Genomic DNA, 27352 nt, shown 5'->3' on the forward strand with positions numbered 1-27352 from the left:
CTTGCACATTTGTGTGCAGTGAATATGCTGCCATCCAGTATGATAGAAACAGTTGTACACTTAAGAATTTCTAGGTAAAATTGACATGAAGTTAGCCATTGGAAATATGTACTTCAGTGACAGTAAATTTATAATGTAAGGCCACCACCTCTGCCTGGTTAAAAAAAAAAAACACAAGAGAAAAGGTGGCTGAGGCTTCCAGCCTGGTCCCCAGTGGCCTCCCTTTTCAGAGACAACTGATTTTATGTCTCCTGTCAAATTGTCTTAATCCTTTATTTCTATTTTGGTTACTTTGGCTAAGAGTGTCAATCATAATTTCAATCAATATTTCAAAAATAATTTCTTGGAGTCTTTGTGACTCTTGTACTAGTTTTTTCTGTTCCTTATTTCTGTTTGCTGCTTTGGCCCTTTGTCTCTCTGTTTTCCAAGACTTTGAAGTGATTGAATTCTCTCTGGTTTTAATACTGTCAGCATTCGTAGCCATGAACTTTCCTCTGCGTTTACTGTTTCTCTTTTAGGGACCAGCGACTCCCACAGGTCTCGGAGCCATCGAGCTAAAGCCAGTCCTGCTTTTACTGTTTCTTTTATGTGCATTGGTGTTTTGCATGCATGTGTGTCTGTGTGAGGGTGTTGGATCCTGGAACAGGAGTTACAGACAGTTGTGAGCTCCCATGTGCGTGTTAGGAATTGAACCCTGGGCCACCAGAAGGCCAGCCAGTGCTCTGAAGCACTGAACCGTCACTCCAGCCTTTCATTTTCACTTGATTGTAAATTTGTGGGGTTTTTTTGTTGTTGTTGTTTCTTGAGACAGGGTTTCTCTGTGTAGCCATGGCTGTCTAGGACTTGCTTTGTAGACCAGGCTGGCCTGTAACTCACAGAGATCCACCTGTCTCTCCCCAAGGACTGGGATTACAGATGTGTACCACCGTGCCCAGCTGATTGTAATTTTTTAAAATTATTTAAAGTGTTTAAATTTCTTCAAGTTCATCAGTGATCTAGTAATTAAAAGAGTATACTGCTCAGTCACAATTTATGATTTCTATTCTTTTATTATGATCTGATCAAATACAAGAAATTTTTTTGTATGTTTTCGTATTCTTCCAATCTTTCTGAAAAATAATCTGTTCGTTATACTCGCTCATATATGTATACACAAGCACGCACACAAGAAAATTAAAGAAGCTAATTGTTGTTTACTACCTTACCTTCGGATCCCACCCAAGTCTTTCCTAAGATTTGTTGATGTATATGAGTGTTTTGCCTGTGTGTATGTCTGTGTACCACATGCATGTCTGGTGCCTATGGAGGTCAAAAGGGGACATTGGGTTACCTGGAACTGGAGTTGGAGGTGGTTGTGAGCTACCATGTGGGCGTTAGGAACTAAACTTGGGGTCTTTGCAAGGATAGTGTCCTTACTATTGAGCCCTCTAGCAGATCTTAACGCACGTTAAGAACTGTATTATTTGTATTTTCTAGAAATGAGACCTCACTATGCAGACTTGGCTGACCCGGAGCTCATGTAGACAGTGGCTAGACATGGACTCAGAAAGCCACCTGCTTCTGCCTCTTAGGTGCTGTTACTAAAGACAGGAACGATCATGTCCAGCCAAGTTACACTTCTGGAATTCATATTTTAGATCTGTGATCCAGTTTTTGGTTTCTGATATATTTCTGAATCTGTTCTCAGTTATTTTGTTGCTGCTTCTGCTTCTGATAAGTTTGGAGCTAGGAATCTAGTATTCCCCTGCATTCTATCAGGGCATTCTATTTTGTTTCTAATTCTGATGTCTTCATTGAGTTGTGGTTTTTTGTTTTTTCTAGATAGGGTTTCTCTGTGTAACAGCCCTGTTTGCCTCCCTGAGTGCTGGGATTACCGGTGTGCGCCTTGGAAATTTTTACCTTTGCCAGGGTCAAACTAGTTTTTCTCATAGAACATAAATGTTTTTGTTGGGTATGGAAGTATGGAAGTCAGTGTTTATTTTTTCCTCCGGAACAAGAAATCAGTTGTTTTAATGCATTTATTGCTTAGACCATCAATTCTGGAGTTTGATTACCATGCTTTCTTTGTTGGGTAGCCCTTAGGTGAAGTGGGAGGGAATTTGGCATACTTTGTTATATTATCCACTATTGCCACCTCTCAGTCTACTCTGAAACTTGGTTTAAAACAAAACAAAAACTATCATAGTATCTGGATGAGGTTTGGACTCCCCTCAGGGCCTCCCTGAAGTGGCTCTCAGACTTTCTCACCAGAAGTCTAAGCTAGATATGGGTGTGCTTACGTCCTAACCCTCACATCTAAAGTAGAAATCTCCATTCCATACTGAGCAGACCTCTTGAGGAAGCGCCTTGGAAATTCTTGTCACCTGGCAACAAGCTTCTTCCAGACATGACAAGAGCAAAAAGAGAGTCACATTTTCTTTTCTATCAGAGTATAAGTGGTTCGAGCACTGTTGTATGATGATGTTGGCAAGTTCACCAGCCACAGCAGAAACTAAGAAAGGTTGAGTGACACTGCTACTCATGTAATTTTTTTTTCTTTCCTAGTGAACAAATTTTCAAATATTAAATATAAAGTGTTCTATGTAGGAGTTAAGAGTTCTGCACAAACTGTCCTAATATAGCAAAAGAAAGGGAGAAAAAAAAAGAGGTGTTTAACACATTATTAATTTGTAGATTAATATAATTATGAGGAGATTTTATTTTCATTGGTTTTTGTTTTACTTTCTTTTCTTTTTAGCCAATACTTGAATATGTCCTGGCAGTTCATTGCTGTGTAGGACTTTTTGGTGCACTGTGGGACATTCCACATTTAAATGTTTTAATAAGCGTGGCATGGTGACACATACCTGTAATCCCAGCACTCAGAGAGGCAGGGGCTCACAGAGGATATCTGTGAGTTCGAAGCTAGCCTGGTCTGCAAAGTGACAGCCAAGGCTACACAGAGAAACCCTGTCTCGAAAAACCAAAACAACAAAACAAAAATAAGCCAGTGTTTTAATAATTAAATATTCTTTCTAACACCCTCAAATTCTACCACCCTTCTTGAACTATTATTTGTTCAATAAGTGAGGAAATTAACTACTGTACTACAGTATGGAATGATTATATATGATTTTATTATAATTATGTACTAACCAAATTTAATAAAAATGATTAATGTGAGATTTTTGAAATTAAGATATTATTATGTTTTTATTTTTCCTAGTAAAATGAATGAAAATAAACCAGATAATTCAAAAAATCTTGGTGAGTAACTGTATGTAAAATACTTTTATTACAAATAAAATCCATTTAGAATGCTCTCCAGCCAGTAAGAATGATTATTCTGATGCATGCTTAGTTAATATGTTCTATTAAAGCGTAATGATTTTGTTCATTTCCACAAACTAAATTTGCTGTATGAAGACATTTTGCCAGATTTATATATTTTTGTGATTTATCAAATATGATTTGAATCTGAATAAATTATTTAATTTTTAATGGTTTTCCTTTGATAAATGAATACAATGTAAGCAATAGACAATTTTTTTAATGGAAAAGAAAATTCCTAAGTTACATGTTTTCTTTATTATAAACATTATCTGTTAACTTGTCACCATGAATGATGAGGAACTTAAATTATTACTACATACTTGTGTCTGTATACACTACTGCAGTTAGGCTTGTGGGGCTTTTATTTGTTTTGTTTTGAGACATAGTCTCACTACGTTTATCCCTGACTAGCCTACAACTCTATGTAGATCAAGCCAGCCTTGAACTTACAGAAATCCACCTGACCCTACCTCGCTTGTACTGGGACCAGTGTGTGCCCAGCTCATTCTCTTTTGTTCTTGACATAGGTCATCTCATTGAATCTTGAACTCCCGTATTTGGCTCAGCCGGCTGGCAAGGAATCCAGGTTTCTGTCTCCTTGGCAGAGGAATCATAGACATGCACAACTGAGTCCAGCTTTGTATAGGGGCTGGAGATTCAAACTCAGGTGTTGAGGCTTGCGTGATGAACGTCAGCTGAGCCGTCCTCCCCAGTTATCTTCACGGTCACCTTTAGAGTGTCTGTTGACTCCACTGTAGTTTGAACAAGGAAGTTTGCTCCTACCAAGCCCTCTACCTCCACATACCTATGATCTTTTCTTTTTCTACCTCCTGACTTGTATCAGCAATGTCAATAGTTGGAAATTTTTGGTGATTTATGTAATACCATTATACATTTGCTGAAGTATAGTCTTAACTTTGACTTATTTACTTTCCTCACAGATGCCTCTGTTTTTACTTACATCAGTGTGCTTAATAGAAACTAGTATTTATTTGCTGTGTTAAATAGTAATTTTAACAGTAAATATAGTGAAGTAGAACAGTTTTACTGATTTTTAACTAGTGAGCTATAAAAATTAAAAAGTAGTCTGTTATAAAGATGAATACTTGAAATGGAATGTCTGGTGCCTTCAGGGCCCTTTCTTTGTTCAAGGTCTTTGAGGCGTATTGGGACCCTTCAGCAGTCAGCGTGTGCTTTTCTTAGATCTCTGTTGAGCACTGCCATGGCCATGGGTACACAATGGCTCCCCATGTTCTGCAGTATATATGTGAGCTTCTCATAAGAACCTTTTCCTCTGTAGATCCATTCTTCCCCACTTCTCTTCAAGGTTTTTTGGGGTACCAGCTACTTGCCCTAGACTTTTGCAGCTGCTGTTTTTGTTTTAACCCTAAGAGAATTCTGCTAGTAAAATAAGCAGGCATCTGACCCCAGGCCTTACAGAGCTACCACATAGCTCAAACCAGAATCACATTTATTTGGGAATGAGGTCTGTGTTACTTCCTTTTAGACCAGTAGTCTGTAACCATAGACATGAACCACCTAAGGCCGCTCTTCACCGAGGCAAAGGTCAGCAGCTGGAGATGGGCAGCAGTGGGTACAGTACTCATCACGCTAGCCTGAATGCCTGAGTTCAGGTCTCCAGAACTCATAAAGCTGGGCACGGCTGTAATCCTAGTGTTCTACAAGGAGATGTGAGGCAGGGAGCTCATGAATCAGCTAGCCGTGTCCAGCAGCAAGTAGCAGAAGGTGCCTTGTCTTAAGCAAGGTGGAAAGGGAGAACTGAAACACCTGTGTTTGTCTTCTGACCTCCATATTTGTACTGTGGCCACTGTTCAGACACTTGTACACACATACATCAAAGAAGCACTAATTCTATGAATTATTTTGTAATTTTTAAGATATATTGTATATTTACTTTCTTTTTTGCTATTAGCTTGTATTTTCTGTCGAAGAAATGATGACTGTCCCAACAAATATGGAGAAAAGAAAACTTATGAGAAATGGAATTTCAGTGTGCATTACTACTGTTTGGTAAGTACACCTTAGTTCAAGAAGTGTGTTCTAAAGCGAAGTTAGATGACACGAATGACTAAGAATTAGGGAAAGCATTTAGCTTCTGAATCTTTTTTTCATCTTTATATAAAATATGACTTTAATATCAGATTTTAAGATTCTTGAGATTATAGGTAAGACTCATCTTTACCTGTTTCTTTTTACTTAACTCTTACAAACAGGAAAGAATGCTCATATCTGTGAGGGGAGTATCTTTACCACTTTGTTTCCTTTGTTGTTAGTGATAAGTCACAGAAAAGACTAGTTTGAAGGTTCAGGGAGTAGAAAAAAAGTGTTTTATTTCACAGAACACCGGGAAGGAAAAGCTGTGGCTGAAGGCAAGGAAAGGAGTAAAAAAGGAAACAGTGTGGGACCAGCAAAGAAAGGCTTCCCCAGAGATCTTCCTCCTCACTGTCCTCACATTTCAGAGTCTGAAATGAAACAAATTCCTGGCACATTAGATCTTATTGTGCTAAGGCTACATTGTATTTGAAACCAAGTTAGTTTGTTGTTGTTGTTGTTTGTTTTTTGTTTTGTTTTTTTAGTTGCTTTAGAAATTATTCTGAAATTTAACAGTAAAGCAACATTTATTTTCTCAATAGTTATGGCTAAGTTGTAAATGTGATTTTAATTTTGATGTCATCTAGATAAATCTGCAAGGCTGGAAGCCCTCCCTCCCGTGGTTTGCTCACATGCTTTTAGCCACAGTTCCTTCTCACCATTGACAAGGGTCATGGCTCTTCCTTTTTAGGCTTCTTGGTAGGACTGCTCTGTATTCTCTCAGGAACGCAGGCATGCAGGCTGACCCTAGATGAACCATCACCTAGGCAGTTTTGACATATCACTCTCATTTCTGCTTTTTTGTCTGTGTTACAATGGAGTTAATTTTGTACTGTATTAAAGGGGAAGGAAAACTAAGCCCCACTTCTTGAAGGAGAATCAGTAAATTCGTCAGCATATCTTTAAACCCAACCTCATCCGTGCTGTTGAACTTAGTTCAGGACTTTCCTTGGGAGCCATCGAAACTATTGTTGATACTGCAGACAGCAGTTGTCTCAGACACTGTGCGCTGGTTTCTTTTCCTGTTGCTGTGATGAAATGCCCTGAGCAGGGCAACTTGAAGGAGACAGATTATATTCTGGCCCCCAGATCAGGCCACAATCCATTCTGGTGGGGAAATGACAATGGTCAGGCTCAAGGGACAGATCATATTGTATTGTGTGGTAAGAAGCAGAGAACTCATGTGTGCTGTTCAGCCCTTCTCCAGCGAGAGAGTGGCAGCACTCAGAGTGGACAGCCGTTCCCATCCAGTCAGCGCAGTCAACATAACCCCCAGCACACTCTGTCGCTGACAGTTGACACTAGCCATTATGCTCTGTGAGTCCAGTATTGTAGTTTAGGCTGTGCCCTAAGAGAACCTGGCATTGGACTCTGTTTACTTTGTAACGAAAGGAAATATTTTCACTTAACCTTTTATTTTTTTTAATGAAGAATTATGATTTTTTTCTATTAGTCAATAGGTTTTTTCTTATACCTAATTTTTAGACAACTATGTGCTAGTTATATTCAAAATTTTTGTTGAGACTAAAACAAACTTTACTAATTGCAAATACTGCTTTTATTTAACTTTGTTATTTAGCCTATCTAGTGATATTAACATTTTCTTTATAGTCTGGCTTATATTAATATAATACTTCTAAAGAGTACTGTTGAGTCACTGTTTACTGCTGTGACTAAGACAACTTTTCTTTTCCCCCAAGACAGACTTTCTCTGTGTAATCCTGGCCATTTTAGAACTCACTTTGTAGACCAGGCTGGCCTCCCAACGTAGAGATAGCCTGCCTCTACCTCCTGAGTGCTGGGGTTTCCTCCTATGAGAGGGCATTTAAAAAAAAATTCTTATTATTTTGTCCCAGTGCTCACCCTACTGAATAGTTACGAGTGTTCTGTCCTCTATACCCCGCCTCCTCCCTCTGTTCCTGAAAGTCGGTCTGTGTGCACGCTGTTTAGGTGCCTGACAGTCAAGTGAGTTGCCCTTATTTGGCAATGGGAAATAATAATGTATACATTTGTTAATCCCAACCGGTTTTCTTCGAATGTATTTTCTAACTGAGAATATATTCATAGTTAATGTCAAGTGGAATTTGGCAGAGAGGTAAAGAAGAAGAAGGAGTTTATGGCTTCCTGATAGAAGACATCAGGAAAGAAGTCACTAGAGCCTCCAAACTGGTGAGTAGTTGTTTTATTCATCACACGCAGTGCCACACTCGCGGCTAGTGTTTCTGTGGAGTTTCCTTCTCTCAGTTCCTGTATCAGAAATTCATGAGTGTAGTGTCTTATTCTAGGGGCTATTTTTAACATTTTTATATTTTTAAAAAGCGTTTAGTCTGCACTGAATAAAAACTTTGATCAGGCATTAACTTCTGATCATCATTTCTCTGACCTTCAGTTTTACTTAGTTTTAGTTTTAAGCCTACATGCTTTGTTCTTAATCTTTCTCCCCAACCCCTTCACTTCCTTACTCCCATTTATTTCATTAAAAATTAATTTTTTTCATTAAAAATTATTTTATTGGCATATGTTAGTTGTACATACTAATGAGTTATGTAATTTTGATACCTAATAATGTATTTTTTTTTTATTTGCCTCCATTTACCTCTTACTCCTATGGGTCCCTTTCCACCCAGTTCTCTTTTGTCTTCATATTGTTACTTACTCTTTATTTTTTTTATGACCTACTGAGTTTTATTGATTACATAAAGAATCCTGGGAGAAGATGCATGAAGAGCATGGGTGCCTTACAGTGGTAATACCATGGAAGAAAATGTCCCTCTCTCCCCCAGCAATTAACTCCCTGTAGATATTCAGAAAGGCATGGGACCTCTTGCCCAGCCTCCCTCGCTGCAGTTATCTGCCTAAGCAGTGTGGCATGGGGAGACCTATGAACGCGTCTCTCTTCTCAGAATAGGATGTTGACAGGGTAGTGTCTTTGTGCTGGTAATCTCAGCTGTACAAGGACAGGGACAGTGCTGTGCTCCAAAGGCACCATCCCTCCTCCCTCTGGTCCTCATAGCCTCCATATCTGTGACAGTCTGTGAGCCTGGGAGAGCATACGACAGAAGTCATGTTAGATTGATCACTTAATTATCGTGTCCCTTGTTAAGGGCTTGCTCCCTTCTGGAATGATCTCTTTTCTTATGGTTCCTATCTTAGGTTACTATTCTTATGACAAAACATCACCAAAAGCAACTTGGAGAGCCAAGGATTTATTTGGCCAAACTTTTACCTCAGTGTTTATTAAAGGAAGTCAGGACAGTAACTCAAAACATGGCAGGGACATCGGGCAGGAGCTAAGAATGCACGGCCTTGGAGGAGTCTTCTTACTAGAGGGCTCCTTATGGCTTGCCCACGCCTGCTTGTTTTTAATAGAAGCAAGCATCACCAGCCCAGGGTTGGGCCATCTACGGGAGCCTACCATTATCAATCACTAATTAAGAAAATGCCCCTTAGGTTTGTTACAGCTGGATCTTATGGAGGCATTTTCTCAATGAAGGTTTCTTTTCCCTTAGCTTGTGTCAAGTTGACCTGAAACTAGCTAGCCCAATTTCCTTTCTACTTTTATTACACAAACATACAAATACACAAGTGTAGGACTCGCATATAAGAGGAAACATGCTACAGTATATATTTGAGTTTGGCCTGTTTTGTTTAATGCAGTGGCTTCCATTTCTATCTATTTTTGTGTCAATATCTGCAAGGAAAGAACTATAGTCTGTATTTGGTCTGAGTACAAATAATGAGAATTGAAGACGGAAAACTTGGAAATACAAGATGTCCTTTCTTTCTTTTTTCTTTTCTTTTTTTTTTTTTTGATGTTCTTTTCAAATAATGTGATACTACTAGAAACTGATTTCCATAGTAAACAGCTTAGGAAATGTGAGAATTTATTAATTTGTTCAACTCTGGTCCAAGAGTGTTGAAATACAATTCAGGAACTCAAGGGTTGTCACAGAAATGCTGAAGATTAATAACAAGAGTTAACTCGGTACAGAGAAAACCTTTGATTCCAGTACCAAGTCTCGAGAGAGAGGAACGACTGGCGCAGAAGCCACAGATGACTGAGTTTGTGGTGCCCTGCGTCTCTAACAGCTAAGCACATGCTTCTCCCTGCCACTGTAGTGAGGCGGATGGGAAAGCAAAGGCTTGCAAAGGAAGCACGCGAAAGAGCATATATTTTAGTGGGGCAGTCACTTTTTAAGATGTGCTGTACAGAAGTGAGTGTTAGCGTAAGGGGTTTGTAGTAAAGAGGACCTAGGGCTCTAGAGAAGCCCTGTCCCAATGGTCTGAGTAAACACAGGACCAGGCAGGGTCCTTAACCTCTGAGTAACAGCAAACTTGGAAGTAAGGGTGGTCTTCCCTACAAGTTTTTATAGCTACCTAATAATATGTCTAAATCCTCCTAGTACACTGTGACTGTAGAGATCCTTGTTTCAGTTCATTGTTTAAGTTCACTGAGAGGCCTGTGGCCTGAGTGACCCGAGTGTTAGCAGTGAGACTGTAGTCACTGGATCAGTGGCATTCCAAGGGTTCCAAGATCTGTTTGGGCTCACCTGTAGACTCTAATCACTGTCTTTTTCTGCATGTACCACTGTTTGGTTAGTGACTGTGGTCTCATTTCCCAGGGTTGCCAGAACAAATTATAGAAATATAGCCCCTCACAAGTTTAGTGTGCTGTGTTATAAAACAGTGCCAGGAGAGTTGGAACTTGCTAAAGATTATGAAGTCAGCTCTTGTATTTCCCTCCTGATTGCTGTTCACAGCTTTTGTTGTCCCTTGTCCATGTTCGTATAATCCCCGGCTCCTCCTTTGTCTTCAGCCTGTTTTCTGTCTTGTGTTTTAAATCCACCTTTCCTTTCTTTTATAAAGATACTAATAATACTATTTAGGATGGCCTAATAAGTCTAGGATGATCTCATCTTGAAACCTTGAAATAATTATGCCTGCGGAACTGTTTCCACCTTGGTTAATAGAGACTGGCTTTTTCTGAATTTTAATATCCCTTTGGTGACCACACTAGTTTGCTTTTTGGTTCTGTAAGAAGCAAATGACCAAAAGCAACTTGTTGAGTAATTTTTTCTTAAATTTCTATGTCATAGTTCATCATTGAGGGAAAGAACTCAAGACAGAAACCTAGGGGCAAGAAATGAAACAGAGAGTATAAAAGAATGCCGCTTGTTGGCTTGCTGCCCATGGCTTGCGCAGCCTGCTTTCCTGTCGCTTGCAGGACCAGCCACAGCAGGCTCAGCCCCCACACACGAAGCACTGATCGAGAAAGTGCCCCCACAGACTTGCCTACAAGTCAATTTAATGAGGGCATTTTCTTTTTTTTAACGATTTTATTTATTTAGTTAGTTGTTTGTTTGTTTATTTATTTATTTTATGCATATTAGTGCTCTAAGAGGGCAGTAGAGGGTGTAGATGGTTGTGAGCCACCATGTGGTTGCTGGGAATTGAACTCAGGACCTCTGGAAGAGCAGACAGTGCCCTTAACCACTGAGCATTTTCCAGCCCATTTTCTTAAATGAGGCTCTTTTTCTCTGATGACTGTAGACTGTTTCAAAATGAAAAAAAAAAAAAACAAAGTACCCAGCACATCTTCAAACTTTGTCATTTGGTTTAGGATAGCTTATACTTTCACTATAGTAATCTATTTCAGTCTCTCCACAAGGAATACTCATTAGTAGATTGATCACACTGGAAGTTTATTTTATGCTTCTGTTTTCATGTTCCCTTTAGAAGTGTGCAGTTTGCAAGAAAAACGGAGCTTCAATTGGGTGTGTTGTGCCCCAGTGTAAACGAAGCTATCACTTGCCCTGTGGACTTCAGAAGGAATGTATTTTCCAGTTTACTGGCAATTTTGCGTGAGTTATTTGACTTAATTAAATATTAAATGAGGGGCAACAATTAAGAGCGCTGGCTGATCTTCCAGTGGACCCAGGCTTACATCCCAGCATTCGCACGGCATCCCCAACGGCTGGAAACTTCAGTTCCAAGGAATCCAGCACCTTCTTCTGGCATTTGTGGGGACCTGCCATGCAATTGGTACACACACACACAGACCTGTATGTATATATATGTAGATACATATATATGGAATGTATTTATATATATGTATATATGTATATACAGACAGACAGACATATGTGTGTATATATGCTGGAAAAATACCTTGTATACATTTTAAAAAGTTTTAACTAAAGAAATTAAATATAAATGATGGGAATTAGGCCAATGATTTAGTTCCCATGTAAAATTACTTTTTTTTTTTAAAAAAATTACTTTTTAAAGATTTATACATACATACTACATATGTAAGCGACACAAGAGTGTCTGAGAAAACTTGAGAGTTACAAGATTATTATTCATATTTGCTGTTAAGCTCTAGGTTATAGTTTTGAACTTCTGATTTCATATGTCTGTGAAACATTTTCTGTCACATGATTCAGAAATTAAATTGTCCTATAAACTTGGCTGAGTTTAAAAACAAAATCAAAATTTGCCCTGGGATTCCTGAATACAAACAATTTCAAATGAAGATTTTGTGAATTTTGGCATTTGGTACCATGAGTATTTCTTTGAGCCTTCATATTTTTATCTATATAATAGACAGGCTTCATGGAAGAAAAGCAAGCCATAGAAAATACAAAGGAGGGCTGGAGAGATGGCTCAGTGATAATGAGCACTGTCTGCTCTTCCAAAGCATCCAAATTCATCTCCCAGCACCCATAGGGCAGCTCACAGCTGTCTAACTGCAGTTCCAGGTATCCTGACATCCTCACTCCAATGCACATAAAAATTAAATTAATTATCTGAAAAAGAAAGAAAATACAAAGGAAATAAAGTAGATTAGGAGTAGATTATTATTGCCTTCGACTTCCTACATGATGGAAGTTGTTAAGTTTTCCTTTTACGTTTATGTGATGCTAAGTGCAGCTGAGTGTACTCAGTAAGTACAAGGGTATGTATACTATTAGTAACAAAATATTGATACCAGTCTGTGAGGTAAGTCTGACCACCACAAAGGTTATATTTTGAAGCATTCAACTTTCCTTGATTATAGGTTGTTAGATTATAAGTGCCACAGTTGTTTTGGATGCATTTGTGAAACAGAAGAGAAGTTTCTCCTAAGTACGTAAATTTTGTTAGTCGAGTTGTGTTCTTCTCTTCCTTATTTATTCTTAAATAATTTCTATTTTTAGGTCATTTTGCTGGAAACATCGACCAGTTCAAGCAATTACATCTAATAAATATAGAGACTCCTTACCATGTACTATCTGTTTGGAATTTATCGAGCCTGTTCCAAGTTACAACATATTGCAAAGTCCGTGTTGTAAGAATGCATGGTTTCATAGAGACTGCTTACAGGTATGATTACTTTGTAATCTTTATCTCCGTAAAATCTGCTGCCTGCCAATTTGAATTGTAGGCTGCGGTCAAGTTGTCAATGAAAGAGAGTATCATAAAATATATTCCCCTTTTGGAGCCTATTTTACTCTTGGGAAGTCTGTCTCCCTATCTCCCTTTTTTTAAATAAATCTGTTCATCTGCTGAAACAAAGACACAGTATCATAAAAGCCCACACTGGGCCAGAGATGTAGTTCAGCGGTAGATTGCTTGCCTGTTGTGCTCCAGGCCCGGGTCTGATACTGCAAACAAGCACACAGACATACACTCAGCATAATCACAATGTCTTTAGTTATAAAATTCTTAAAATATTTTGAAAGAAATCCCGAATATTTAGTTTTGTATATGTAATATAAAAGTTGGGAAGTTCTGTTAGACAAAACTATGTCAAATAATAAAGATTTACTTAACTTTTTTTTTAAATTGTTGTGTGATGCTTAGATTTTATTTTGTTGAGTAATATAAAATGTTTCTAGTTATTAATTTTCCACAAACTTTTTGAAAGTTATCAGATGTGAAATTCCCTTATATTTCAAAAAAGACTTAAAAGTACAAACTGTACTGATAGTAGGCTTGGCTGATTTTGGGTTTTGTATAGTCTTGTAGACTTTTATGCTTAGGTTATTCAGTTAGAAGTGCTCAGTTGGAACCTATTTTCTTGGAATTGTGTGTTAATTTGCACACACAAACGTGTGTGTTAGAGTACCAGAAAGCAGAGTAATAAACATCATCAGGAAGTGCAATTTAACTTTATGTGAGAGCCTTTTAAAATAATATTTCTTAAAGATTTGTGCTTAAGTGACTTTCAGTATTGACTAGTGTGTGTTAATTTTGTCAAGATTTGCTTTGTATTTGTTAGTAATAAAGGGATTTCCTAGACTTGACCTACTGCTTGCATGAGTTTTCATGAACAAGTTGTCAGTGAAGACTAAAAGCACCGGGCTGCGATCTCGTTCACTAGAGTGCCTGTCTCACATTCAAACGTGCACATACACACGCACACACAGTACTCTTGGCAAAAGGGAGGCAGACCCTGGAAGTAATACTGCCAACAAAAAACTTAGTGCTGTTTTTAAAAAAAAATAACCTAGAATTATATCCATAGAGAAACTTGACTAGTATATAAATGTCAATAAGCAGTTGCTACAGGTAGAGCTCACTAATTCTTCAGCCACTTTTTCTAACAGGATTTATAGAGACCTTTCCACTCTTGTTTCCAGAATCTAGCTAAAATTAGAAGTATACTCACTCTAGCTTGCAGTGTATGGCTTATTCAGTATTATTTTTGACTACTTTGATTACTACATATAGAAATTTGTGAAAAGAGATGGAAAGAATGCTACTTACTCAGGTTTGATTTCTCCATCAGTCTTGGTGTCCTCTGCATGTTTAGACATGTCAGTCATTTTTGTCTCTGTATTTGTTTCTGTTTGTTTTCCTTTTCTACCATATACATCTTTGTATCAAACCCCATTCCATCTGTAAGATTCATGATTTACGTACTCTAGCAACTGAGTACTTTTCTCTCCTGCTTTCTGCCTGTGGCTGTTCTATTTGCTGGGAGCCCGAGCCTGCAGTCCTCTTCAAGACACCCTCATCCGCTGTTGCTGCAGCTGTCAGTTCAGCTAGTGTGTTCTGTGTCCTTGTCTGTTGTAACTGTCCACTTGCTTTCTCTAAACTGTTAATTGCACTCCTAAGTATTTTATTTTCTATCAACTGGGCTATCCTTAAAGCTTTTCTTTTTCTGTATTTGATTCACCTGTTTTGTCTTATTATTTCAAATTTGGCTAGAATGTCATATCAAAATACATTATCAGGTTGTAATTTTCCTAATTACATGTTGCTATGGGAGGCTTCCCTGGAAATGTTCTTCATCCTATTTTCTTGACATACCTCTACTTGTTTGAAATGGGTTTCTTTCTCTTTCTTCCATGTGTATACTGTGTTTGTTTATTTGTTTGTTTTAAGTGCTTTTAAAGCCAGGCATGGCAGCGCTAGTCTGTAACTTCACCATGGGAGTGGAAAGGTTCAGAAATAGATGGATTCTCAGAACTCACTGACCAAGTCAGCCTACCTGGACAGGTAAAACGACTGATATTAACCTCTGGCCTCCACGAACATTCATGCACACCTAGGAAGACACACATACATCATACACATACAGCTAACACTTTGACATATTACTGACATATTACAGTTGTACAGGAAAAATACCAGATTCTGAGCCAGAAGCAGCTACTCCACACTTCAGGCTCCTGCCCTGAGTGTCTTCCCTCGGTGATGGTGTTACCTGGGAGTTCTAAGACAAAATAAAATAAGCCCTTTTCTGCTGAAGTTGTTTTTCACACTTGTTTTCTCATAGCAACAGAATGCAAACTTGAACAGTATTAAAATTTGAGAAAGTAAGTCAGTAACTGCTGAAAAGCTAAGAATTATGTGTTCATCTGATGTTTTTTAAGCTGAAGAAAACACTGTGTTTTGAGTAAGTGCTTACAGTTGTAAGCTACATTGGCAAGAAAATATTTTCATATACAGTAAGGGAAATATATGGTCTATAGTTATATAATTCACAGCCTGATGGAGATGCATTGCTGACAATAGATTTTCCCATTGTCCTCTGTAGGTTCAAGCAATAAATGCAGGAGTGTTTTTCTTTAGGTGTACACTATGCAATAACACTGACATCTTTCAGAAGGAGATGTTGAGAATGGGAATTCATATTCCTGAAAAGTGAGTAACAGTTGGCTTTTTGATGAAAAAGCATTTAAATGTAGTATTTACTAATATTCACAATAATCATAACATCTGATTTGTGATTGTGGCTAAATAGGCAAACCTCATGGTCAAGTGTCTTCTCCCCGATGACCAGCTCTTGGGAAACAGGCACTGTGATGCCAGGGTCTTGTTAACTGATGTGTCTCTTGGTAACTCGGTCAAGTGCAGTTTTGATGATTTGTATAACAGCTGGTTGATTGGCATAGAAGAATTTTAGTAATGCCATCAGATGAGAAATCCTGAATAGTCATAATAAAATTGAAAATTTGGATCTCAGTTCTTGGGAGCCTTAGGGTCAGCATGGGCTGGGAAGTGAGTTCCAGGCTTGCCTAGGCTACATAGTCTTGCAGAGAGAGTAAGAAAAAGCAAACAAACAAACAAACAGAAACCATCGAAACAAACACACTTATAATCCCAGCGCTTGAGAACCTGGAGAGAGACGTGTTTGAAGGTAGCCTCGAGTGTAACAACAAACATTGGAAATGAAATACTAGAAAATTTCTGTTCAACTTTTCACTTACTAGTCGAAAGTTCAGTGTGAAACTGTAAGATAAAGTAACATAATAAAGTTCCGTGTTAAAAGATCAGCCTAAAAAGACTAAGTTTCATCCTTGTTATTAAATTATACAATTCTGTTAAACCAAAACACACTTTATATCTTCCTTCATTATAGAGATGCATCCTGGGAATTAGAAGAAAATGCATATCAAGAGCTGTTGCAGAGCCATGACCGCTGTGATGTTCGAAGATGTCATTGCAAAAAAGGGCGGGACTACAATGAACCTAATAGGTATTCCTGCATGTCACAGTTGGTAGTTGTTCCTTGCTAAGACTCTAGCTAATGGCATAGGTTTCCTAGTGAAACAGAGGATGCTTGAGGTTCTAACTTGAGATGAGGCATGTGTGTTGAGTTTGTATGTTTACAGAGGAATTTTTGGAGTCAGCATATAGTACCTTTTTTTTGTTTTAATTTTCGCGAGGCTGTTCCAAGTTGAGGGAGTGCTATAAGTGTGAATTACACACAGCTCCTGTAATAAAACGTTAAAGACTGGTTGGTACTTCAGAGGCCAAAAGTCTCAGACTTAGGTACTTCTTCTGACTTTGATTTCTCCAGAATGTTGCTAGGAGATGTGATGCATGTGACCACATCCTCGCTGTGTTCTCTTTGTTGTCTCTGGCTTAATGACTCTCTCTAAAAATACATTACTGTTCCTGTTAATGTAATCTTCCTTAATATAGGAAGGAGGCTTTTGAAAAATCCTGCTATTGCCATCACTTTTTTTACCTTTTCTACTTGGAACACAATAGCTGTTACCTGGGTGCTTGCTTTTATAATGTATGCTTTTCATTCTAATTCTAAAAGGGTTTGAAGCCAAGGTAAACTGGTTTGGAAACCACGCTCTAAGGCATGCAGCAATAAATATAAGCTTAAGGAAATTAGGCCTTTGTGATTAAGGTTGCTCCTCTTAAAGAATAGTGGTGGTTCTTTTCACTTCCTACTGGTAAGACCCTAACATTTTGTGTAAAGAGTGAGAAGGGGATCTAGTATGTACTAAACACTTACTTTCGCTGTCATCTTCCTTATTGTGGAATGTTCACATATGCCCCGTCGTTCCCTCCACCAGGAGGGAGGTGCCACACATGCAGGTGTCGGGAGAATATCTAGCTGCCTGGCTTGCCACCCATATTTCCACATCCAGGAAGTTGATCTTTTTCTGTACAAGAGATTGTGTGCTCATTCCCGCGCAAGGTGAAAGAAGCTTCCCATCCACTGCCTTTACGGGATATTGTGTGCAGGATAGTTTTATGTCAGTTTAGCAAAAGCTAGTCCTCATTCTTTTCTCATTCTGAAAAGAATGAGATTATTGCTTATATATAGACATAGAAACTACATTTTAGTATTAATAATATTTATGACATCTTAGTTATTCATTTTTAAATTTTTAATTAATTTATTTATTCACATTACATCTCAATCATAGCCCACTCTTTTTTTAAATTATTTATCATAATTTATTATATTATCACTATGCAATCACTTTAATGGTGGTATTTGCACAAGTGATGTCAGGACAAGACAGCAAATGCACAGTCTGAGCAGACAGGCCAGGAGTGAATAAAGGGTTCACGTTACTTTAGCCGCTGAGACAGCTCGAGGCCCCTCGTCCCCAGTCTCCCTTCTCAGCTGTCGCGTCCCCATCTGCCGGTATACAGGACACTGGAGGTTTTACATTAGCTTCAGGGAACTCCATCTCATCCATGCCCTCACCTTAAAAAAGGGAGTATGACCTCTGACCACCTCATGCACACCCTCATGTGAACCTGTACACACATCATATGTGCCAGTGATGTGTACATCATACACACACACAGATCAAGGTCCCAGTCTCACTCTACCTGTCAGCGGTGACAGCCAGGTGTCCTCTCTGAGACTCAGTTTCCAGGTATTTAAAATGTGGATGCTACTGAGCCTGTGAGAATCAACCAACCGCTTCCTGCCAGGGGTTCAAGGGCAGAGCGTAATGGACATCGCTCAAGAGGTACAGGCGCTCATTCTTTTTTGGTGAGGTACTGGGCATAGAACCTATGGTTTTGTGCAGGTCAGGAAAAGCTCAGCACACAGCTACGCCAGAAGTCCCCATAGGCCACTCTTTTCCTGCAGGTCCTGCCCTTCATCCACTTTCCCATCCTCCTTCCCCACCCCTCAGAAAAAGGAAGCCCCGCCCCCAGCTCTCCCCCTCTCCTCCCCCGCCACCAGAAGTACCCATCCGAGCACATCAAGTCACATCAGGACTGAGCACATCCTTGTCCTCAGTGGCCTGGCAAGGCAGCCATCAAGGGGAAGTGAATGAAAAGCAGGCAACAGAGTCCTTGTCAGAGACAGCCCCCAGACTTCAGTTTTGAGTCGTTATAATATCTTGTCCATTGGTCCAGAATGTGTGCTGTTCTCTCATTTTGGGCATTAGCAATCTTTTTTGGGTAGTGTAGCTGGCATGTTACAATTTTATCCAACTTGTTCAGGTTGTTTAGAGGAAGAGATTATAAGCATTAAATAGAAGAGAGAACATACTTTAGTGTCAAATGTGGTGAGGCATGCCTATAATCCCAGCACTTGAGAGAATGAGGTAAGATGATCACTGGCTCATGGCCAGCCTGGGCTACATTTGTGATTCCATGGTAACCTGGACTGCCTAGCTGGAGCATATCCAAATCAATCAGTGCTCTGAATGGGGAAATGAAATACTGAAGGCATAGACTCTTCCTGCCTTCGGTGGCTTGCTTGTGGTGTATGGCAGGCCTGAACTTTAGTCACAGCTGGTAATCGGAATGTAATCCAGCACTAACAAAACATGCATTCTACTTTTCTTTATGTCCTCAGCAAATGGGAAGTAAAGCGTTGTCAGTGCTGTGGTTCTAGCGGAACACACTTAGCCTGTTCCTCACTACAGTCGTGGGAACAAAATTGGGAGTGTTTGGACTGTAGAAGAATTACCTACAATTCAGGTAACAGTTTGTAAATTTCAATAAAGTTGCTTTTGTTCAAGTGCATGTTGTTGAAAATGTTTACCGATGTTTCCGTTAAGCTAACCTTGAGATTTAAATATGTAGATTTCCAAAAGGCCCCCAAACACCCATTAGCCAACTCTACTAATGTGACAGTTACTGACTGCTTGTTGGAAGAGTCGTCACCTAAGCTCCCCAGACACTCAACTGTAGTCCAGCATAAGGAACGGCTGAGGTATGTATTCTGAATTTTAGAAAGACATAAATATCACTTTGAGGAAAGTTAGACTTCAGGTGCCACACACGCTGAGGATCTTAGCTGGTTTAGAAGAATGATTTTTCAAACTGTAAGACCCAACATGTGATGCATGAAGTCAAAGAGAGGTGGGAGGAAATTGAATAGCTGGGCATTGTCACACACTTGTAGTCTCAGGTACATAAAGAATTGAGTTCCAGTTTGGGAGACAGTGTCATAAAGGAAGAGAGGAGGAGAGGAGGGAGGAGGGAAGGGGGAAAAAGGCAAAATACCAGGTTACATTAATCAATTTTAGTATTTTTCTTCTATACTAAGTCATAATGTAAAATCATTTTAAAGATATAAATATACTGGAACATATCTTTAAAACTTTACTTGTTTTCAGATTAAAGCAAGAAATTTAATTTTTAGGCATACTTTGCCCCTCTATAAAACCACACAAAAGGTTTTGTTTTGTTTTGTTTTTTGTTTTTTTTCTTTTTGATGCTATAACCATTGTTTGTTTTATATATAATCAATGTCAGGAGCCTTAAATGTCAACTCTTTCTGCTTGGAAATTTGAGGCTTAACTGTAAATATTAGTACTCTTAATTCTATTTCCACGAAGTACGAAGCTAAGTAATTCCTGTACTCGTTCATAAACATTTAAACAAAACTGGAATTAAATTTTATATTCTACCGGTACGGTTTGGTAGAGTAGGCCTTACTTTCCCCAGAAAGAAAAAGGGAGCTTAAGCGTGAACTTCTTTCTTTAAAAAAAGACAGAAAAGGGATTTTAAAAAATGTTTGATAATTCTATTTGCAAACAAGTAGAATATTAAATGCTTGTCCAAAAAGCAAATAATTTCCATTTGCTAATTCAGCTGAAAAACTCTTTACAATAATTTGTTAAAGCATTTCATATTAAAATGATTAATTGTCTTATATTCATATAGTTTGAAATAATTTTAACTATTTCAGTTTCCAAAGATGTGCTACAGGAATTTGACTGCTTGTTTCTGTTTTAATGCCCAGTCACATGCTTGAAGAGCCCCACTGACTAAGGAGCAAGGAATCCACTGCTATAATAAAATGTGGCTGCAGTGTTTGGGGTAGGAAAATGTCATAGAAAGATGACCTGTGTACATTGAGTACGTTAGTTCTACCTGCAGGCGGAGACTCTGAGGCAGAAAAAAGCTAGGCTAATTCATTGATTCATGGCTATTACTCCACGGAGGTTCTGATTGTGTAGATGGGCCTCATTTGTAACTCACTCCTAGATGATCCTCGCAGTCTACAACCACATGTTGAGAATTGTTGGCCCAGATGGTCTAGACTAAACGATATTTGAAGGAATGTGAGTTCTGTTGATAATATTATCAGTTAAGGTTTCATTATTGAAAATAGATTTTGATACAATTGAGTTGTTTTAGCTATTGGCCAGAAAGAATTTGAACTTCATACCCTTAAACCTGAGTCTACTGAATTAGGCATTAAAATAATCTTGAGCATTGTTGCAAATGATTATAAGTTGTTAGATGATTAGATTGGGAGAATTTAAAAGTAGATAATCAGATAAATGTTTTTGGTTTTGGTTCCAATATTATAAAAAGAACATCTTTTTAAACTTAAAAACAAAATGAAAGAAAGAAAACAAAAACCCTACAACTTTTAATGTTCTATAACTGCTGTTTCACATAAACTACTTTAACATTCTTTATTCAAATCTGTTTTGTAGGCAAGGCAGCAAATTTAGGAGAGACATTTCAACAATATTGATAGAGTTAGGAGTCCAAATTAAAAAGAAAGCTAAGAAATTACACATCAGCAAAGCCAATGTTTGGAGGAGTGCCTTAGAGCAATTCCAGAGTCAGAAGTTTAACCCTTCATACACCATTGAAGTAGTGTATGTTGATGAAAATGATGAGTTTGGAAGAGAGCACCCTGGATCAAAGCAGGAATTTCTGAGTCACTTAATGCACCATCTTGAGAATTCATCATTGTTTGAAGGGTCCTTGGCAAAGAACTTGTCTCTAAATTTGCAAGGTAATTATTTTTATTATTATACATTCTGAAGGTAGCATGTATAGCCGAAACCCAAACCAGGTGCTTGGTTAGAATTAGTATTGTTTAGGTACATGTGGACCAATTACCTTTGTTGATGAATGACAGTTTGACATTTTAAATGTAACGATTTACGCATGTGAGAGATAGGAGAGATGTCTTAGTTGTTAAGAATGCTTGCTGTGCTTGACAAGACCCATGTTCACTTTCCAGTGCCCACATCAAGTACCACACAGCTGCCCGTCACTCCGTCTTCTGGGCTTCTGGGCATCCTACACCCGTGCCCTGCCCTCTTGTGCGCCTAGGCTGTTAGGCATGCACAGAGTTTAATTATGCAGACTCGCCAAACAGAATGCTTAATGATTTCGTAATTACATATGTTTATTTAACTTTATATAGTTTTTAAATTTTCATGTGACTCACCGGATGAAATGGATAGTTATTTGGGCTCTTCTTGTTCATTCATTTTTGTTGTTGTTGTTTTGAGATGGGTTTCTCTATGTAGTCTTAGCTGTTCTTAGAACTTGCTCTGTAGACCAAGCTGGACTCAAACTCAGAAATCAGCCTGCCTCTGCCTTCCAAGTGGGATTAAAGGCAGGCACCACCATGACCAGCCTTGGTTCATTCTTGTAATTAAGCACTTTGTGTGTTTTCTTACAGCATGGAATTTATGTTAAATTAGTTTTATAATTTGTGTGTAACTTTTTTTTTTAATGCACTAAGGCTCAGCCCAGTCTCCTGGGAACGTGAGGCAAGTATGGGGCGACTGTCCTGTAGTTAATTCTTTTACACACACTTTGCACAGTGTTTTCTTTTACCCATTTCCTATGTGCCTTTCTGCCTTTATTATTGGTAAAGATCTATTTTGGTTGAACTAAACCCTTGAAAACAAGGAGTAATTCAGTGTTTTTTCTTTGGAGGTTTTCCTACAACAAAGAAATTGAAAGAATAAGAAGATTTATTACATTTCAGTTTCTTCCTTTATCGTTCCTAGAAACATGAATTTTTTCCATTTATAATAAAACTTTATAGTTCTAACACCACTGCCCCCTTACTGCCCCAAATAATTTGTAGTTAGTTACTCAAGGCAGCTTTGGCACAGTGGGAAGCACAGAAATATAAGCTATAAAAACCTGAGTTCAGGTCTGTATCTATTTACCTCGTGGCTTTCAAGTCGTAGATGAATTATCCTCCCTGCAGATAGGTTTTCAGCTGCAAAATAACTGCAAATAAGATTGCTGTTGAAGATAAAATGCAATAAGTATTACTTGTAAATTAACTATTTTGAAGAACTAGTAGTATTATAAAATAACATTTACATATCTTTCTCACCCATCATAGTTGCTAAAATATTTTGAATAGCTTTTTTTCAAGTATTTAAAAGTATTTAAATCTCCCTTTTTTTATAAGATAATAATATATAGCAACAGCCTTAAAAATGTTCGTATTTCTTTGATTTACTAATTTCATATGTATGAATTGATCTGGTGGGATCAAGTGTTTGAGCTAGAATATATATGCTGATAGTGATTGCAACATTTTGTCTCACAGTTGTATGACATATAACCTGGGTAGCCAGTAGTAAGGAATGCTTTGTACTGTCTTCTATTCTAGTCTAATGCATTTAATAACTGTAGATATAACTAATTTTAATAGTTTGAGAAAATTTTACAATCTAGTACTTGGGAAAAAAGCAGAACTGAACTATGTGTACATTTACTTAATAACAGACAAAAGTAAGCCAGGGGATTTACACTTACTGTGCTGCAGTCAGTTATAGTCACATTTTAAAGGATTTTGTTACTTCATTTGAGTGAATGCTTTGCTTGCATGTGTGCACCACTTGCATGCCTAGTGCCCGCAAAGGTGGGAGAGGGTATCAGATCCTCCTGGAATTGGAGTTGCAAGTAATGGTTAGCCACCATGTGGGGTCTGGGAACTGAACTTCGTCCTCTGGAAGTGTCTGATCTCCAGCCTCTCGTTATAGATATTTTATTTTCCCAAGGACTTACTGTTGGCATAATGTTTCTTTGTACTGTATAAAGTTTACCCTTGTTCATCCAAATGCTAATTTTGCTATCCCATGGTCTGGTTTCATTCTGGATATGGCACTGTAATGTTTATTGTAAGTATCTCCTGTCTTGAGTTTTTGTAAACATTCTTACTATTTGTTTTCTGTTTGCCTATTGGCACTAACAAGCCACTACTAAGCCATAGAATAGGGTAGTATGCCTGATTCCAGTGAGAGGAGGGCAAAGAGGGAGGAAGGGGTGGGTTGAGCCACAAGAAGAGGTCCAGAAGTATCAGGAAGAGAGACCTGGAGGCAGGGGAGAGTTAAGAAAAAAAAAAAAAGCAAATATGATGGTGGTTTTGGCTGGTGGGAAGCTAGGCTAGCATGGAGATTTGGGATGGAGAAATAATTGCTCAGCATTGTGCTTAAGGCTAGTCCTCCCTTTGTTACTTGGTTCACTGCTGGCTAATGTTAAACTGCCCTGCACTAATTTATGCATTTATATTTGAAATAATCGTTTTACAGTTAACCTTTTTCTACAATAGGCTACTTATATCCAAGTGGGATGTTTTAAAATACGTTTCCGGGGAAGGTCTGCACAGCGTGGTAGCTTCTCCTGGTTATTTTACAATGTTTGGATTTCTGATTGCTTTCTATCTGTATGTGTCTTCATCTTCAGTGATGGTTATCTTAATGTTCAGTTCATTCTCATCTGTATTGACAGCTCTGCAAGAGAATCTCTACTATGAAGCTGGCAAAATGCTTGCCATTTCTTTAGTTCATGGTGGCCCTTCACCTGGCTTCTTCTCTGAAACTTTATTTAGCTGCCTCGCTTACGGGCCAGAGAACACTCTACCAATTGTGGAGGATGTTTCAGACCTTGATGTGGCACAAGTCATAATGAAGGTAAGAGACACACCTGTTTGTTAAAATGTAAATTATATTCTAGCTGTGTTTTAACGTGGCAGATTTGTTATGCTTCAAAGACTTCAGAAACTAATATGACTCAGCATGGTTGAACATGTCTAAATAAATATCACTGATTTAAGAGCTGAACGCTAACCCGGGCTATGTAGTGAGACCCTGTCTTAAGAAAGACAAAACCACAAACAGGAAAAATAACCACAGAAGTCAGAGAGCTAGAATGAATATTGTGCTAGGTTTAATGTTAACAAACAGGTATTTAATTTACTTAGATTTATGGTTAGAATGCCCAAGACTAGATGTAGACAGAGGTAGACAAGTTCCTTTGTGCTCCCTGAAAGCAGATAAAACAGACCTCCCTGATCTGAGAAGGATTTGTCTCACTATCAGAGTGCTCGCTCCTCCTTTAGGTAATGAAGACAGATCCCACGGTCCTCTGAAGGAACAGAAGAGATAGTGTGTGTGTGTTCTTCTTTCTGGGGTCTCACTACATAGCCCTGGATCTCTCTCTCTCTGTAGACCACTCTGCCCTCAAATTCAGAGACACACCTGTCTCTGCCCGCAAGTGCTGGAATGCTATCACGCCTTGTGGGGGTAGAACATAAATTTTTAAGGGAGATTTAATTAGATTCACTTCCCAGGAGTGTTTCTTTCTCACACAGGACAGAATCTTTTAGTTGTTTGGTACATGAGGCTGGATGCCTTAGTGGTCTCAGTCTGCTGCTACAGTCCTTAACCTTCTCAGATGAGCATTAAAACACTGCCATGGGCCAGACAATGTTTAATACATGTATAAGAAAACAGGTCGTTTTTGGTTTTTTTTGTTTTGTTTTTTCAGTTTTAGAGTAGGGACTAGCAAGTTCTAGCCTACAGCTTTTTTTGGGTGTCACATGTTCATGCCATGGTGTGCATGTAGATGACAGAGGGCAACCTGTTGAAACCAGTTTTGTTTTCCACTGTGTGGTTTCCAGGATGCCAAAAAGGGACATCTTGAATATATTTCTTGGCTTTAATTTTTTTCTACCATGTTGTACTAAAGACTAGAGTGATGATTCTGCAGTTAAGAGTGTGTACTGTGGCCTGCAGTGGTGCTGCATGCCATTAACCTTGCACATGGGAGGCAGACATGTGGATCCTATGACTTAGGATCAGCCTGGTCTGCACAGAGGATTCCAGGCCAGCCAAAGGACTGCATAATTAGACCCTGTCTGAAAAAACAGAACAACTAAAGAGATGGGACTGATTTGGGCAGAAGACAGAAATTAGTTTCCGGCCCACATGGCAGGTACTGTACAGCCACTTGTAGCTCCGTGACCTCTGCAGGCATCCGCACTCGCGAGCGCCTGACCTCACACATAGCTTTTGAATATTAAATGTATTTCAGCAAATTGTAGCTATCGCTCAGAATAAATGAATAACATGAGCATATTTTTTCCTGTGTTACAGATAAATAATGCAGCCAATATGGACAATTTAAATTCAGTTATAAATGAATGCTATAACTACCTAGACTTTAGTAGATGTTTAAGACTTATGTCAACATTAAGTGATAAATACATGTTGGTAAAAGACATCCTTTACTACCATGTAATTAAGAGAGTTGAAGCACCCTTTGAGAGGTAAGTTGTTTGTTTCTTTGGTAAAGATTCTATCAAATTACATTTAAAGTGGTTCTTTGGTAATAAATATGAGTGCTATTTTCAGAGAATATTTATGCTATTTAAAATAATACTTTAAAGCTTAACCACTTTGGATTTGTCCTATTTAATTCTGTCCAGAATTATATGAATGGGTTCCTCAGGGACAAACAATCAGCACTTCAATTAGTAATGCTTTTTCTGATAAAAATTCACTTAAAAGTTGTAACCACTTGAACTACTATCTCTACTCATTTATGTAGTCACTATTGAACACTTTCTTATCTGCTGTGTAAATTGGTACTAACCATTCTTTGATTTAAAATACAGATCTGAATGATTTTGTTCTTCCTTAAAAATATACATACATACATACACATATACATGTGTACATACATACGCGGGGGCATGTTATCCCCTGCTTGTTTGTGCACCACATGTATGTCGAGTGCCCACAGAGGACAGAAGAGGGGTTGGAGTTACAGACAGTTGCTCTCTGCTGCCTTGTGGGTGTTGAGAATCAAACCTGGATCCTCTTTAGGAGCAGCCCTTACCTTCTGAGCCATCTCTAGCCCATTTAAGATGTTTGAGACTTCTTGAACTGCACTACCCCTCCTGTTTTTGAGATAGGGTGTCTGTGGTCCTGGGTGTTCTAGACGTTATTTTGTAGACTAGGCTATCCTCAGATCTTCCTGTCTCTGCTAGGATTGAAGATGTATGCTTACATGCCTGGTCAAACTTATATTTATTTTGAAAAAAAAAAAAAAAAAAAAAAAACAATTCTGTGTATGTTCCTGAGTGTGTGTGTGTGTGTGTGTGTGTATACCATTTGTGTACAAGAATGCACAGGGGTCAGAGGAGGTCCCTGGAAAAACTGCAGTTACAGATGATTGAACCACTGTGCGAGTGCTGGGCACCAAATCACCAGGTCGTCTGCAAGAACAGTAAGTCCTCTTAGCTGCGGAGCCATTTCTCCAGCTCCTCCATTCTTTAAAGGATAGTAAGTAAACATGTGATAGCCACAGCCCAGGTCTAGCACAAGACTGGCCTATCTGGTTAGGCTGTACCTTTCTCTTGATAGTGAGTCCATATTGTTTCAAACAAGTATGTGATATACCTTAATGTAATTATGCGTGGTTTATTTGCAAGCTCGTCCTAGGTACGTTCCACCGTGCCCATCTCAGTATAAACCCACTAATCTTGTTTCTTTTGAGCTTGTCTAATGTTTAATGGCTTTCTTTTTTAATTGGTATACAAGGTTCTTCCTGCTCCTTTGTTGTTTTTTTAAACATAGCATTTGGTTTTATTTTCTATTGTTTTTTTTTTTCTTCCAACTTCTTACGTAGCTGAGGAAGTCTTTAAACTGTGTTACCT

The 27352-nt window shown here is 38.5% G+C and overlaps 1 protein-coding gene across 1 annotated transcript in view; it reads left to right on the forward strand.

Moving 5' to 3' along the window:
* The first annotated feature begins 373 nt into the window (after positions 1–373).
* G2e3 (G2/M-phase specific E3 ubiquitin protein ligase) overlaps positions 374–27352 on the forward strand; it is a 39793-nt gene continuing 12814 nt past the window's right edge. Inside the window, 13 exon segments of the mRNA XM_060387454.1 lie at positions 374–1571; positions 3206–3246; positions 5246–5343; positions 7492–7593; positions 11161–11285; positions 12624–12789; positions 15452–15558; positions 16277–16393; positions 18983–19107; positions 19213–19342; positions 21081–21388; positions 24142–24323; positions 25788–25960. Of these exon segments, the coding sequence (XP_060243437.1) occupies positions 1492–1571; positions 3206–3246; positions 5246–5343; positions 7492–7593; positions 11161–11285; positions 12624–12789; positions 15452–15558; positions 16277–16393; positions 18983–19107; positions 19213–19342; positions 21081–21388; positions 24142–24323; positions 25788–25960 (1754 nt within the window). The 5' untranslated portion in view covers positions 374–1491.

The sequence above is a fragment of the Meriones unguiculatus genome, chromosome 7, assembly GCF_030254825.1.
Source record: "Meriones unguiculatus strain TT.TT164.6M chromosome 7, Bangor_MerUng_6.1, whole genome shotgun sequence".
Taxonomy (NCBI): domain Eukaryota; kingdom Metazoa; phylum Chordata; class Mammalia; order Rodentia; family Muridae; genus Meriones; species Meriones unguiculatus.